The following is a 15,715-nucleotide window of genomic DNA, read 5'->3' as shown; positions in this document are numbered from 1 at the left end:
ATGTCAACCATAGACAAAACTTTTTTTTTCTCGTCTGGCAAGGGCTATGGGCTGGCTTTCCATAGAAGCAAAGACCTTTTTTTTTCTCTCTCTCTCTTCTGGCTTTACAAAGATTAGCCAATGTCAAGTTTGTAGTTGTTTGTAACAAGTTAGTTAAAATATACAAGTATGGACCCCGTCTGTGCCGGCACTCACCGACATACGCACAGCACCCCTTTAGAGCGCTTTCCAGTCAGTTTAAACAAAAAAAAAACACTCCAAAAAGGCAGAGCACGCCCGCCAGCTAACACCAACACAGACGAAGTCCAGCAAAGACAAAACATACAATTTATTATCTTGCCGTATTATCGTCATGGATTCAAGGATTTTGAGTTCATGATAATATAATGGTGAATGTACACATCCTGATTCCTTACCTGACCTGACTTTTTAGCAGCTTATCTAACAAAAACTGTGTATCTGAATAATTATCTTTGTGATCTCTAAATATTAAATATAAATCCAGTAAAATTACATACCTAGTTACCTCATATTTATTGCAATCAACGTATGAGTTTTTTTAATAAAATAAACTTACATCTAAATTAAAAAAAATAAAAATAATTAAATTAAAAAACCAGTAAATATTAAAACCGGTAATTTATTTTCGGATGATTTTCGGTTACTGACGCAGGATAGTGTTAACTGTCAACTGTGCTGTCGTTTGTCAACTGTCAACACACGTGACATTTGATTTGATAGAAAATTGCAAAATTGTGGAGGTTAGGATTTGCTTTTGTGTTTAATTTTTCGAATTCAAATAATAAATATGAAGATGAAACAGAAAAAATCATCAAAACAAATCTTATCTGACAAAATCGCAGATGCCCTAACCGTAAAACCAAGGGCAGACATCGAGGATGACCAAATATTCAACACAAAACCTGATACGGTTTCACGTGCGGATTACTCCTCTGAAAGCGAAGATGAAGCAACGATCAGTGATTTTAGGAAACGTACGGCTAATTTGCTGAGTGATATCAGTAAAAAATATGAAGGAAAAATTGTATCTCGGAAAGAACTTGAAAATAGTATAGATGGCTCAGACCTAAGCGACGATGAAGACGATTCAAAGGATCCTTTAGGTAAATTTATCAATATTCTGCATACTTGCTTCTACTTTTATCCGGGAAAAACTAACGGTTCCTGCAGGGCAATATACTATTTATCACGTCTTTGTCCTACAATTGCGCAATACATTGTAGGGTAAATAAAAAGATTAAATAAATAAATGAGAGAAATTTTAATAGAATAGATTTTTAAAAATTCAAATAGGTAAATGTTTTCAAAGTTAAATTAGCCTGATTTGGATTGTCTTTCCTGTCTATTGTAGTGTAAACCAAAAAGTCAGTTCAAAAATGAGTACCAGCTTTTTCTGTTAAGAAATTCTCAGTACTAGCGCAGAATTATGAAGTTGGCGGTGTGTCACCCCAGTGCCTCAGAGAGCATGTTAAGCTGCCGGTCCTGTGCCTGATTTCTTTCCGGTTGTGTTGGATTTCCATCTCATCAGGCTATAAGAGTGAGGGAATAGAGAGTGAACCTGTGTTTGTGCACAGACTTGTGCACTCACACAGTTGGCTAATCTCTATGTAGATTTGCTGTCATGATGCTAAAATTTGATTGGAAGGATATTATTATTATTATTTATTTATCATAAACTCCATTAATTTTACAGGAAAGGCTGTTAAAGATATAGATGACAACTCTCAAGGTTCCAGTGACAATGAAGATTTAATAAACAACATACCAAACAAGCATAAAAGTCAAAGTAGTGATGAGGACAGCATTGAATCTGATGACTATAGTATAGTTAAGAAAATAAGAGGAAAAGTTTTATTAGACAAAGTACTTAGTGAACAGAAAGATGCAGTAAGTGACGAGGTCAGTGAAGAAGGCAGTGAAGAAATTGATGACTATAGTATATTTAAAAGACAGATACAAGGTGAATCTAATATAAATTTTTTTGTTATTCCAATTCCACTGATTGATTAAGATTCTATTTGGAATTATATATTTATAGCTTCATCAGCCATTCATTATATTATCAGCCTTATATTTCTCAGCTAGTTGTGATTTTATTCACACTTTTGTCCCTCTTGAACATTGCACTTTTTGTTTATACACACTCTTGTTACAAGTTGTTGCCTTCGATACAATCTAAGTAACTCATTATACAGTTGTGCTCTCTAAAGGTGAACACACACTTACCTGAGCCCAACGTTCGTTTGACGCGTTTGGCTCAGATAAGTGTGAGTTCACCTTTAGAAATATGTTTTTGTGTGGAATTGCTCAGGTGAATCAGATGAAGAAAAATCAGATTTAAGTGGAGAAGAAGAGGAAGAAGAAGATGGAGAAGGTTATGACATCAGTCAGATGGATGAACCAGTTAAGGAAGAATTTGAGCATGTTAAAAAGCAAAACATTTCTGAAGAGGCAAAGAAAGGAGCTTGTGTTAGAAATCAGTTGCTGATATGGGAAAGTTTATTGGAAATGAGGATACATTTACAAAGGTGTATGAACAGTGCTAATATGATGCCCATGCCAGATAAATATGTTGAACTAAAAGGTTTTAAGGAGTTTGAAGAAGAGAGCAGTGTTGCTGTGAATAATATTGCAACAGTTGTAGATAAGTAAGTCTTTAATAATATATAACTCTGTATTCAAAAGCTAATTGATATGGTTTGGTACCTCTTTACTCACAAAATATATGTAATAGAAATACATTTTTTTTTAGAATTCAAATAAACTTTCACAAGTGCTTTTGAATTATAATTCAAACCAGTCAGTCAATCAAATGGAATGTTTGGAATGCCTTTTCTACCGAGAAGAACCAGCAAGAAAGGATGTTGCTCTTTTCCAAATTTTTAGCAGACGATTTAACCTTGCCTGTTAGCATTTGAGTAGAGTAATTCACAAAAATTGGCTGTCTGATATAGAGGGATTTCTTTATATTTACAGGCCTAACTTAGCCTATTTATTATTTAGCATGTAGTCAAACATTTGAAAGATTAAACTCTTTTGTAAAACTTCTATTGTTTGTTCCAGGTTTCTAACACTCCAAGATTTGTTACTAAAAAACTTTCCTGAAACAAAAAGTTTATCATCAAATAAAAAGCAAACAGATACAAAAGCAAATACAAAAGAAGACAGTGATGAAGAGATTCCAAGTGACACAGATAATGAAGAAATACCATCTGACACAGAACCTGAAGACAGTGTAGAAGACAAAACTAAAACAGATAAAATAAAAGCCAATAAAACGGTACAAAAGAAACGTAAACTCGAAGACTACGAAAGTGACTTATCCACAACCCACAAAAATTTAAAGACCTTCAGAGACACGACAATACAAAAATGGAACGAAAAAACGCGTCTCGCGACAGCCGCTAATATCAAAAACGCACCAACAAATACCATTCTTCAACAAATATCATACATCCTATCAGATAGAAACAAACTTATAAGAAGGACTCAATTAAAGCGATCAGATTATGACATTGTAGGTTATAACAAGGCAGAGAATAATGAACAGAATGAACAAAATAATATAGGACAGAATGGTATGGCAAAAGATAGAAAAGACAATGACGAATACATACCAGAAATATTTGATGACAGTGATTTCTACCATCAATTGTTGAGGGAGCTTATTGAATGTAAGTCGGCTGATATATCAGATCCTGTCCAACTCAGTCGACAATGGATAGCTTTGCAACAAATGAGGAGTAAAATGAAAAGAAAAGTGGACACGAGAGCGACTAAGGGACGGAAAATTAAATATGTTGTTCATAATCCACTCGTAAGTTACATGGCTCCAGAGAAATCTTTGAAATGGAATGAAGAGAGCACTAATGAGTTATACAGTTCGCTTTTCGGTAAAATATTTGAGAATAATAATGTAGGTCTCAATGTTGATCTAGAGAATGTTAAAATGAAATAATAAATATTTTATTTGATATTTACTTTGTTTCATTAATACGATTCTGTAGTTGAATAAGGAACCCAATTTCGTTCAGTCCGTCTGTCCGTCTGTCTGGGTATTACAATCTTTTTAACCCCCGACCCAAACAGAGGGTTGTTATAAGTTTGACGTGTGTATCTGTGTAACTGTCTGTGGCATCGTAGCGCCTAAACGAATGAACCGATTTTAATTTAGTTTTTTTTTTGTTTGAAAGGTGGCTTGATCGAGAGTGTTTAGCTATCATCCAAGAAAATCGGTTCAGCCGTTTGAAAGTTATTATCAGCATTTTTCTAGTTACTGTAACCTTCACTTGTCGGGGATGTTATAAATTTTTAATTTACACTTTGTTATTAAAAATACAATATAAGCGTTGTAAAGTTGAAATTTAGTACTTATAGTTATAGAAACCTGTTACTGCTATACAGAGACATATAAAAAAATTAAGGTAGGTACTTTTGAACACGAGAATTCTGAACCGAAAAAACTTTGAATACTTACGCTCTCGTTACATTTTTAAAATCATGATTATTTTTTTTTCAAAACTGTCCAAGCAGGACAGTATTAATAATCACAATAATATTATAAAGGAGCAAGTTTGTATCGGTGTGTGTGTGTATGTTTGTTACACCTTCACGCAAAAATTACTGGACGGATTGGGCAATGGAGATAGATTATACCCTGGATTAGCACATAAGCTACTTTTTATCCCGGAAAATCAAAGAGTTCTCACGGCAATTTTAAAAAACCTACATCCACGCGAACGAAGCCGCGGGTATCAGCTAGTAATAAAATAAAAGTATCAATTATGACTGCTAAAGTTTTTAGCAACTAGTATGACTACAGAACTCTGCCGTGTGTGTTTTGAAACGCACATGGCCTGCAGTTATTTACTTTATGTAGGTCAAGTAGGTAACTAATAGGTATTGTTGCAATAATTGAGTTCAGCTCATAATTGATAAATGATAGATCTTCCGCGAGCCACACCTGGTAGTCTGGTACCTACTTAAATATTATGTAAGTACCTATTAAGAACGCGTGTTAATTATTCGACGCTTTGATGGCCTCAATGATTTCAATGATTTATTCAATAAAATGTAGGTAGGTACAATATGTTGAAATAATGTCTGATGAGCCTTAAACATTTTACCACTATAACTGGTGTTTGAATATTATCTTAAATTAAATTAAATACAAATAAAAGTCAAGCCTCGACGAAATTGATGCTATACGCATTGCTTCCACTCTGCAAATCGTTTGGCGGCCCTAGAGTATATCCCTAGAGTATAAATGTTCCTTGGGCCCCTGCCACTGTGCAGTATGCTAGGCCACGGCCGAAACCCACCCATCCCCACCTTTGCCCATCAGATACCAATTAGATTTGAGCGAATATGTAGGCAAAGCAAACAATTCAATAAACAGCAATTTTCCCGCAGCACGTTAGCTATCAATGCGACCCGAGATTGCCGCCGGGTTATCGCTTGTTTGGACACATGTTGATGCGACATCGCTTGTTTTTGGGTGATTTCAAGCGCTAATTAAAATGATTTCTACGAGCCTCTTACCAGGTTGGTATTAGCCAGCATACATACCTATAGGTACACATCTTGCTTAATTAACGAAGTGATTTGCATAATTAACACAGATACCTATGCATCGGATCGAACTGCTATATTTCTGTTGTACAATGTACCTATCTAAAAATCGCCAAAAAATAGATTTTTTGAGCTCAAAAAACGTGGGAATTTAAAAAACTAATTATTCTAAAAAAAGAACACTAACTACGAAGAACCAAGATTTTTAGTTAGTTTTTTAGTTTGGTTCTATGTAGCAAACTTTGTTAACAAGTGTAAATTAAAAATTTAGGTATAACACCCCCGACAAGCGAAGGTTAGAGTAACTAGAAAAGAGCTGATAACTTTCAAACGGCTGAACCGATTTTTTTGGATAATAGCTAAGAACACTCGATCAAGCACCTTTCAAACAAAAAAAACTAAATCAAAATCGGTTCATTAGTTTAGGAGCTACGATGCCACAAACAGATACACAGATAGGTACACACGTCAAACTTATAACACCCCTCTTTTTGGGTCGAGGGTTAAAAAAGGGCGCTACCTAAAATTGTGATTCAGTTCGAATTGTTCAAAACTTGGAACAGTGATCGGGATTGAGCATTTAAATTAAATGGTGGTTCAATAGTTTCACTTCAATTGCTCTAAAGTAATTAAGTGGGACCCTTCCGTTTATTTGTTAAGTACCAATGACAAAGTCTAGGGTTGTTCATATCTATCTAACTTATCTATAATAAGTGTGGTAAATAAAGGCAATGCAACACACGACTTTCTCTTTATTATTTACCAGCATGTATAGCATAGATAGCATAGCTGAAAAAGCTGTGATAGCCTAGTGGTTAGAACGTCTGCCTCCTAATCGGAGGTCGGGGGTTCGATCCCGAGCACGCACCACTAACTGTTCAGTTATGTGCGTTTTAAGCAATTAAATATCACTTGCTTTAACGGAGAAGAAAAACATCGTGAGGAAACCTGCATGCCTGAGAGTTCTCCATGTACTCAAAGGTGTGTGAAGTCTGCCAATCCGCATTGGGCCAGCGTGGCAGACTATGGCCTAAGCCCTTCGCACTCTGAGAAGAGACCCGTTCTCAGTAGTGGGCCGGCAATGGGCTGATTATGTCAAACGAACGAAACCCAATCATAGAAGGTAAAACCAACAAATGTAGTCAGAACACGTTTTAATTTACGTTTGATGTAGAGGTCAAATTTTCTTTTATAAATTTTCTTTCTAACCCAACCTACAACCCTAAATAGACCGGAAAATTTCCAAAGCCATGCATCCTTGGATTTCGCAAAGTCAAATTGCGTTTCAACAAATAAATAAAGCTTTGGAAAGTATCAATTCACCTACCTACTCGTATTTATTGGAATCGTTGTTGGACATTAATTAACCTCTTTAAATTACAGTTGGATTTTCTTTTTAAATTCGATCTGTATAAATTATTTTTAATATTTTATTACCCGACTGCGGCAAAGCCAAAAGGAAGGGTACTGATTTTAGCAGTGTATATATATATGTATGTATGTTTGTGTGTATGTATGTCTAAACTACTGGACCGATTTTGATGAATGAGGTGCCACAATCAATATTCGTTGTGAGGGTCCGGGTGACATAGGCTATATTTTATACGAAAAAAATTGACCTAACGGATGTTACTTCAAAAAAGTGGAGGTCTCAAAAAATTTTTTTTTTGTATCGAGTGGGATGTCAAATAAAAGAGAAAAAAAATCTTAACTCATAAATATATTGTGTACAACAACATTAAAATATATCAAGCGACAGAAAAACAATTTTACTTCAATATTTCAGCGTTTATTAAGACGATCGCAGTCGGGTTTTTAGTCTAGGCAAACCAAGACAGGTTTGCTGCCAGTGCCGAAATTAGAGATATATGTGTTCACTCAGTACTGAAGTGACTGTTAATGCCATTTAGTAATCTAGTCAGTTCTAATAACATCCTGTATATAAAAGCGTAGAGTAGGTATTTAAGTGAAGTGCAACGCGTAACATTAGTGCAGACGCCATCATTAAGCCGTATTTACGGGCGCCTTCCATCCGACAGGGAGTCCTGGGGGTGACGCGTGGCGGAATTCATGAGCGGCCGCGACACATTCTACTTTGTTCTAGAACGATTGGAATTCAGATCGCAGAATATCATGAGTGCATGCAGCTAGAGAGTTGAGATACTGAGCTACGTTCTAGCCACTCCATGGGACGGAAATCCGACACGACCGGAGAGAGATCAGGCGCGGGATCAACGGCTTTACGTGCTCTCCGAGACACGGGGGTGAAACGCCACCAACTTCCTGATTCCGGGCTAGTACTGAGAAATTCTGTACAGAATAATGTAACTGTTTTTTGGCTCGACCCGGGAAGCGAACCCAGGACCTCGTCATCTGCAGTCGAACATGCTAACCACTAGACACTTGAGGCCGGGCTCACTTAGTCACATGACCCGAAAAATATACCTATAGCGGTGCGCACCTTTGACGGCGCTGGTGTAACTCTTATGACAAGGAGAGGGAGAGAGAGAGAAAAGGGATAAGAGAGCGTACTCGATAGAAAAAGAGGCGTTTATTCGCAGGAGCTGTACTGTGCACTTTATTGCGTCGTAAAAAGAGTAGATATTTGTTTAAACATATTTGCGGAGTGATATTTCTGTACCTGGAACTGGTTCTTGGAAAATTTCACGACGACCGCGTCACGGCTCACTAGCGCAGCGGTAGAAACGTTATTCGAAATTTTTTTGTAGGCCCTTGCTACGGGTGCTACGAAAGCCTACGCGTAGATTTTGGTAGAGATTTTGTGTCTACTCCATTATGTTAAACTTAGTTCCTAGTACGGAAGTATTTGTGTTTCCTAGTGAGTTTTGCTTTTGTTCTTACAAAGTTATCTCTCAATGATAAGCACATAGATTATTTTACGTAGCTACGTCGTAGCTCTTTTAGCTAAGTTTTCGGAACCATTGAAAAATATACTTTAAGAGTTTTGTGCACAAAAATCAACAAATTGAGGAAAATTCAAGGCAAACTGGACATAAAGTAATGTCCTGGAAGCGAATTCTGAGAAAACCTATAATTAACCTATGCCTCAATAGCTAAACGGTTACAGGAGTGGACTGAATTCCGAAAGGTCGGCGGTTCAAACCCCAGCCGTTGCACTATTGTCGTACCCAATCCTAGCACAAGCTTAACGCTTAGGTGGAGGGGTAAGGGGAATGTTAGTCGTGATTAAAATGGCTAGTATTCTTTAAAAAAAAAAACAACAACTAAGTAGACATCTAGTTATAATAGAACAGGAATGAAATGTAAAAACAATCAAGTATTTTATCTTATACCCAATAAACTGAGATTTATCGCAAGCAGACTGCCAATTAGTCCACATATTATGAGAGATAAAACCCCATTCGCCGACCGCTAGTAATTTAACACTTGCCCTCTGATAACAGCAGGGCGGGCGGCCCGTTAACGTCCAGTAGCGAAGAAGCGCGCACACTTGCCTAACGCTTCAGTTCTTGACTCTTCAGAACTTCGGGGTGAATGAGTTATAGTGAAGTGCGAGTGGAAAGTACGAACTTTTAACGGATGTTTTAATAATACCTTTATGGTAAGTAGATGCTTTAAGTTTTTTTTAAATAAAAAAAAGTTTTTTTTTATTGAAGGTAAATTTCAGAGTTAATCTTCTGAAAAAAAAAAATATGGATACGGTATTTTTAAAATTATTAAATAGTCACGTGCTTTTGTGGTTATTACTTACTAGCTCTTGCCAGAGACTTCGTCTGCGATAAATATATGATTTATAGCCTTTAACACTCGAGGATAATATTATAACTATCTATCAGTCAAAGAATTTTTGAAATTGGACAGTAGTTTCGGAGATATTTGTTTTTACATTCAAACATAAACTTTACCTCTTTATAATATTGGCGTAGATTCATTAAGTAAATTCTTCGATGCAAAAACATTCATCATAGGTAAATCGTTTTTTTAAATAGTTTTAAGGGTTTTTTTTTTTTGGGAAATCGGTAGAGCTTAGCATTTTTTCTTTGGATTTTTTTTCTTTCTATATTATTATATTTTTCTTTAAGCGTGTTTTAAAATATAATAAATTAACAATGTTAAAACTATACATAAATTATTCACAAAACTGTACATATTATTTAACTGAATAACATGTCGCTATATGATATTAAATGGATAAGTTCCCAGGTCAAGGAAGATTACAGTTCAATACGCAATAAGTTTACGTCAATGTTGGATATTACATCGTTATTTACAGAGAAATATGTAAAAACATGTTTATAGGTAACATATTATTAGGTATTCATTAACTTTTTTGCAAGTATATTTATCTTAAAGCAATCAAAATATATCACTTAGTTCAATGATTGGTGAAGGAAAACATCTCGAGGAAACCTGCATGCTTGAGAGTTCTTCATTCTGATTTTTTTAAAAAAAAAAAGCTGGTGTGTCATCATCATCATTATCAACCGATAGACGTCCACAGCTGGACATAGATCTTTTGTTGGGACTTCTACATTCGCCATAACCTCGATAGCTCAACGGTTGAGGAGCAGACTGAATTCCGAAAGGTCGGCGGTTCAAACCCCACCCGTTGTACTAAATATGTCGTACCCACTCATGGCACAAGCTAAAACGCTTAATTGGAGGGGAAAATATTAGTCATGATTAGCATGGCTAATATTCTTTAAAAAAAACGCCACACGGTCGTGCATCGCTTGATCCAACGGCTCAGGTGACTCGCTTGATATCGTCGTCCACAACGGTATGTGAAGTCTACCAATCCGCACTTGGATGGTTTGACCCCTTTGTCATTCTAAAGGGAGAACAGGTAGTGCTCAGAGTATGCTTAGTAGTGATATAAATCGGATAAACGGATGAGCATTTAAGAATCCCGTGGGAACTCTTTGATTTTCCGGCATAAAAAGTAGCCTAGATGTCCGTCCCCAGGATGTAAGCTAACTCTGTACCAAAAAATCATCATACTGTCATACGGTCGTACCAAAGTACGACAGCAATATGAAGAAACTTTATATTAAAACTACTATGCTTACTAATATCCATAATCCATTAAGTAGGTACCTACTTATCTATAACATTGGAAAGGATAACATTAAAAATGTATACCTAATTATTACACTAAGCAAGTTATTTGCAGTTTTTATTTGAAAAATGTATAAAAACCTTTTTAAAATTTCGAAGTGTCTTAATTTAAAGAAAAACGCTTTGTAATTTACGAAATTTGAATTTCCAATATTTCCAATATTGGATTTATGCGTAACTTTACTTTCATGGTCATTTTAATCATAATTTTAAGTTTAGTATAAATTCATTGAAATCAATAAGTTACTTAGTAATAATTATAAGAAGTCAGAACACTTCATAATTATCATCATAATTTTTAATCAATTTATTAAACGTTAATGGTAGGTCATAACCTGCAAAATGAATGTGAATACAACCTAATATTAGGACGTATGTATTATGTAAGCTTCAAAAATAATAGGTACCTCTATCTACCTACTCAAGAATGACCGCCTGCATAAAAATTCTGTAGGTACATTAGATTATTCACGTTTTATTTTTCCATTATCCTCACGGAAAAAAATGAATCGTGGCTTCCTTTTTCGGCTGCTCACTAAACACTTACGACGAAAATAAAAATATCAAAAGCAAAAGTCTGGAATATAAATGGTGTTTTTTTATGGTGTAAGACATTTACCGAAAAATGATCCGTCCAATATTCTCGTATATAAATATTAATCATCGTCAATTTACATCATTCTCTTAGAAAATATTCTCCTACAAATTCAACAATTGACCTTCCCATTTTGAATAAATGCTTAGAGTTTAAAATTCAAAATTTCAAATCACTCAAAATTCAAATAATTTATTCAAAATAGGTATTAGGTAATATTTACCTACACTTTTTGAAAGTCTTAACTTGAGTCCCCCATCCGAAGTGGACATACCTAATATATATTATTATCAGCCCCATCATCAATTAGGTATTCAAACCTGAGCCTGAGTAAAGTTTTGAGTATAAACAGAATATAAAATTATTTATTTGTTAACCCCCGACCCAAAAAGAGGGGTGTTATAAGTTTGACGTGTGTATCCGTGTATCTGTGTATGTCTGTGGCATCGTAGCTCCTAAACCAATGAATCGATTTTAATTTTGTTTTTATTTTTGTTTGAAAGGTGGCTGGATCGAGAGTGTTCATAGCTATAATCCAAGAAAATCGGTTCAGCCGTTTGAAAGTTATCAGCTCTTTTCTAGTTACTGAACCTTCACTTGTCGGGGGTGTTATAAGTTTTTAATTTACACTTGTAGTTGTGTCAATCGGTGGCACTCGACAATTGCCAATAACACGTATCTTTTACAAAACTACGGTGAAACGAACATTCTGTGTAAACGGGAGTATTCAATATCAAAGGATTCGACCGAATCAATAAATATCACGCGTTCACGAAATCCCACTCAAGAGGCAATAATAACACCTCAATAAAATCATATTCGTCGATAAATAGATATAAAGTAAACATTTGCTGAACTTTCCGAATACAATTATATTTCAATCTAAAACTGAGAACATCAGAGCCTCTAGTGTATTTAAGTTTTTGCGTAAAGAAAACTTGTTCATTGTATCGATAAAGATTTGTATTTAAATGGCGAAAAATGCTTTTTAAATAACCTACTATGGGACTTTATTTTTCCAAGCGTAAGTTATAACTCTAGTGAGCTTAGGTATCCCCGTGCAAAAAGTTTGTTACTCAGGGTCTAATTTTAACGATACCCTGATCTCAGAGAAGAAACGGTATGAGATAATTATATTTAACCTATTAGAAGCCTATTAAGAGGCCCTCCGGTGCTTTAGGGAATCATTAAAAAATATACCTATACGGTACCTAGCAATTTATGTTGTAATGTGCTATCAGTTTTGAGCCTATATAGGATTTAGTTGTTTACAATGACCTTGTAATCATACGAGTCTACGTAGATGTAACTGCCACAATATGTTTGTTTCCACATACTGAATTTATTACGTAGAGAAAAAATCTCTATTAAATTAACTTTTAAATAGATTCCAGACAAGTCATAAAACTTTTCAATAAATAACCGTAAAAAGTTATAGCTTTTAGAAACTTCCTGAAAAATATACCCGCGGTAAACAACATACCGAGTAACGTGTTATTTCAACTGTTTTGAGACCCAAATGTAGTAAAAACCATAAAAACGTATTAGGAATGTTCTAGGACGTTCCTTTACGAGCTTTCCTTTATGTCTTCTACAATGTACCTACATCATCTATGACCTACATACCTAATTGAAGAATGTTTCCTCAACACGCATCCTTTGGATAGGTCTACGAAGATAATTAAAATTATAATAATTAATGCGAAAGTGTATCTGTCTCACAATCTGCTACCTTTTCACGGCCCACTCGTTAAACGATTTTTTGAAAATACAGAGTTTTTCCCATCCCAGGGAAGTACTTACATTTTGAACCCCACAGGATTTAAAAAAAACCTGAATCCACGTGGACCAAGTTGCGGGCATCAAGTTATTATAATTTACTCACTTACGCTATAGATGTACTTACATAGGTATTGCTACCTCTCGAACTCTAGTACCTACTGTAGACTTAGAAACTTTTAATTCCACGATTTAGGTACGTAAGTACTTTGAGATTAAATTTTCACTGCTAAGTGCTAAGTGCTACGAATTTGAATTAGATATAATATTTCATTAACTAATTTCCAATAAGTAACTAAATATACACCTATTTATACTTACGAATTGCTATACACCTAATTGGATAAGTTTATGGGCGTCTATAGAGTTTAAGTTAATTAAAATGTCTTTCCCAGCTGCATGTTTAAAGAGTAAAGGTTCATGACTCAGGAGTGTCAATATAAAATTAAATAGACCAAAGAAAAATAATTTGATATAATAGACCCCAGGACTCTTTTCTGGACATGCGGTGCGTTGCGCGACGCGTTGTGCGTTGCGTCGCGCGGTGCGTCAAGCGATTCTCCGTTTATGGGGAGGTATTGCGAGAAACGTAGCGACATACACCAGCGACGGGACCCGCTTCGATGGCCGCGGTGTCACGCATGAAAAATGCAGTATTATATGGCGATATAAATTATGGTTTCGTTTACGAATAACGTTGCGTGCTCCACCGCGTGTTTTTCACTCTCATACTTGGTCATTAGTTTGAATTAACAGCTTGACGCGACGCACCACGCGACGCACAACGCGCCGCGTCTACATAAAAGAGCTCTTTGACTAAAGCGGAATTTACATTAATTTCATAATGCATGAATTATGAAATAAAACGTTTAGTACACGTGCAATTGATAATGAAATTAATGTCGTGAAACTAATTTCGTGCCACTAATTCCGTAATGTAAATTCTGCTTTAGGGAGGTTTCTACATTAAACCAATCGAGTAGATCGATAGTAGAACGAGATTCATCGATGGAGTCGTAGGAAATCGTATTTTACTCCTACATAATATTGCAACTGAACAAAGCTGGCCCACTCATTGTAAAACACGCTAGGCTTATGCTTATAACAGGAATACGCAATGCTGGACTTTATGAGTAGCTAGTTCACCTACTTATTACTAGCAGTAGGTTGTAGGTACCTATTTATTCCTTTACCTACCGAAAAGACGATTTCGGTAGGATTTCGTTTCATTTACGACATTTACGCTAATACAAATTAGGATTTAGGTATCCGTGTGTGAGTAAATAGGTATTTACCTACGAGTATATCTTTTAGTTAAGCCTGTGCTGTCCCTCCGTCCGTCCGTTCGTTCGTTGGCTTATATCTCGTGAACTGTAATAGGTAGAGAGTCGAAATTTTCACAGATTGTGTATTTATATTGCCAATAATGAAAATTACCGTAGAAACCATAGCGGTATGGGTTTAATAATACGAAACTGCCATGATTTAATAAATTACCGTTTTCAGGTTATTAGTCTGACTGCATTTTGCAGGTATAGCAGGTGAGATCGTAGTGAAGGGCTTACTTGTTTGTATATGTACATAATCGTTATAAAACAGCCTAGGTACCTTAGTATACCTAGACATATAAAAGTAGGTTGGAATGCATTTGTGCGTTGGTAGAGTGATATAAAAAGGTCAAGTTGTTGTTTAGCTAAACGCATCAGATTCCTCGTGACAGCATAATATCATAAAACTAAATGACGTATCCAATACCCTTTCGGGACGTTCCATCACGGCGTCATTCTATAAAAAACTGTGACGTCACAATTAATCGATGGGTTTAGTTAAAGTGGCTGCACATGCTGCACATTTAAATGCGAAATTATTGTTTTTAGGATCCCGTACCTAGAAAGGAAAAACGGAACCCTTATTATCACTGTCTGTCTGTCGGGCTGTCCGTCTGTCCGTCTGTCCGATTTTTTAAAATAAAAATAGCGAGCAAACGAGCAGGTGGGTCACCTGATGTCAAGTGATTACCGCCGCCTATAAACATTTGCAGCACTATAGTGACCGCTATAATGCATTGCCGGCTTTTCAAGAATTTGTTGATCCGCCCCTTGAACAACCCCATGTTGAAATTTAGTGAAAACACCGCCGAAGGGAGTTAGTACTTCATTGCAACACAATATAAAATTTCCCATTGAATGAGCTGAATATTTAATTGAATTATCTGTCACAACGTAAGCGCTAGGTAATGTTTTTTTCTAATTAAATGTATTTGAGCAATACCTGCAAGCGCTTCAAAAAAAAAAAAATTACTGATGAATTCACAAACCATAAACATCAGTGTGATGTTGGTGTGTCAATAATAAGCAACTAACCGCTTGATAATAAGCAACCTTCAACCAATAGACGATCAATTGGCCCCTCATTAGGATCTTTAGGTTTATCAATATGGCGGTTCAACCCGCATCATCTTAACCCATCGCCGGCCTACTGCTGAGTAGGTACAGGTTTTGCTCTCATAAAAAGGGTTTAGGCCTTACGTTTCTTCTACGCTGGTCAAGAGCAATTTGGCATATTTCACATACCTTTATGAACATTATGAACTCTCAGGCATGCAGGTTTTTTCACGATGTTTTCTTTCACCGTTAAAGCAAATGATAT

The 15,715-nt window shown here is 35.8% G+C and overlaps 2 protein-coding genes across 2 annotated transcripts in view; both read left to right on the top strand.

Moving 5' to 3' along the window:
* Window positions 1–710: 710 nt before the first annotated feature.
* LOC123875618 (protein AATF) lies at window positions 711–4,000 on the top strand. The gene is made up of 4 exons (XM_045921544.1): window positions 711–1,124; window positions 1,715–1,981; window positions 2,333–2,669; window positions 3,085–4,000. The coding sequence occupies exons 1-4, from the start codon at window positions 809–811 to the stop codon at window positions 3,977–3,979; spliced, it is 1,815 nt and encodes a 604-aa protein (XP_045777500.1). The 5' UTR covers window positions 711–808; the 3' UTR covers window positions 3,980–4,000.
* Window positions 4,001–9,012: 5,012 nt separating this feature from the next.
* LOC123875746 (gonadotropin-releasing hormone II receptor-like) overlaps window positions 9,013–15,715 on the top strand; it is a 49,566-nt gene continuing 42,863 nt past the window's right edge. The window contains exon 1 of the mRNA XM_045921776.1: window positions 9,013–9,175. The gene's annotated coding sequence lies outside the window, so the exon portion shown is untranslated. The remainder of the gene's footprint in view (window positions 9,176–15,715) is intronic.

Source organism: Maniola jurtina, chromosome 20 (assembly GCF_905333055.1).
Source record: "Maniola jurtina chromosome 20, ilManJurt1.1, whole genome shotgun sequence".
NCBI classification, from domain to species: Eukaryota; Metazoa; Arthropoda; class Insecta; order Lepidoptera; family Nymphalidae; genus Maniola; species Maniola jurtina.
This window is presented reverse-complemented; position numbering and strand designations above follow the sequence as displayed.

What these genes read in the sequence shown, in the direction of transcription:
- LOC123875618 (XM_045921544.1), top strand. Translation starts at nt 809, where the DNA reads ATGAAGATGAAACAGAAAAAATCATCAAAACAAATCTTATCTGACAAA. An exon ending in CGATTCAAAGGATCCTTTAG is followed by an intron (nt 1,125 to 1,714) that starts GTAAATTTATCA and finishes TTAATTTTACAG; the next exon opens with GAAAGGCTGTTAAAGATATA. An exon ending in ATTGCAACAGTTGTAGATAA is followed by an intron (nt 2,670 to 3,084) that starts GTAAGTCTTTAA and finishes TGTTTGTTCCAG; the next exon opens with GTTTCTAACACTCCAAGATT.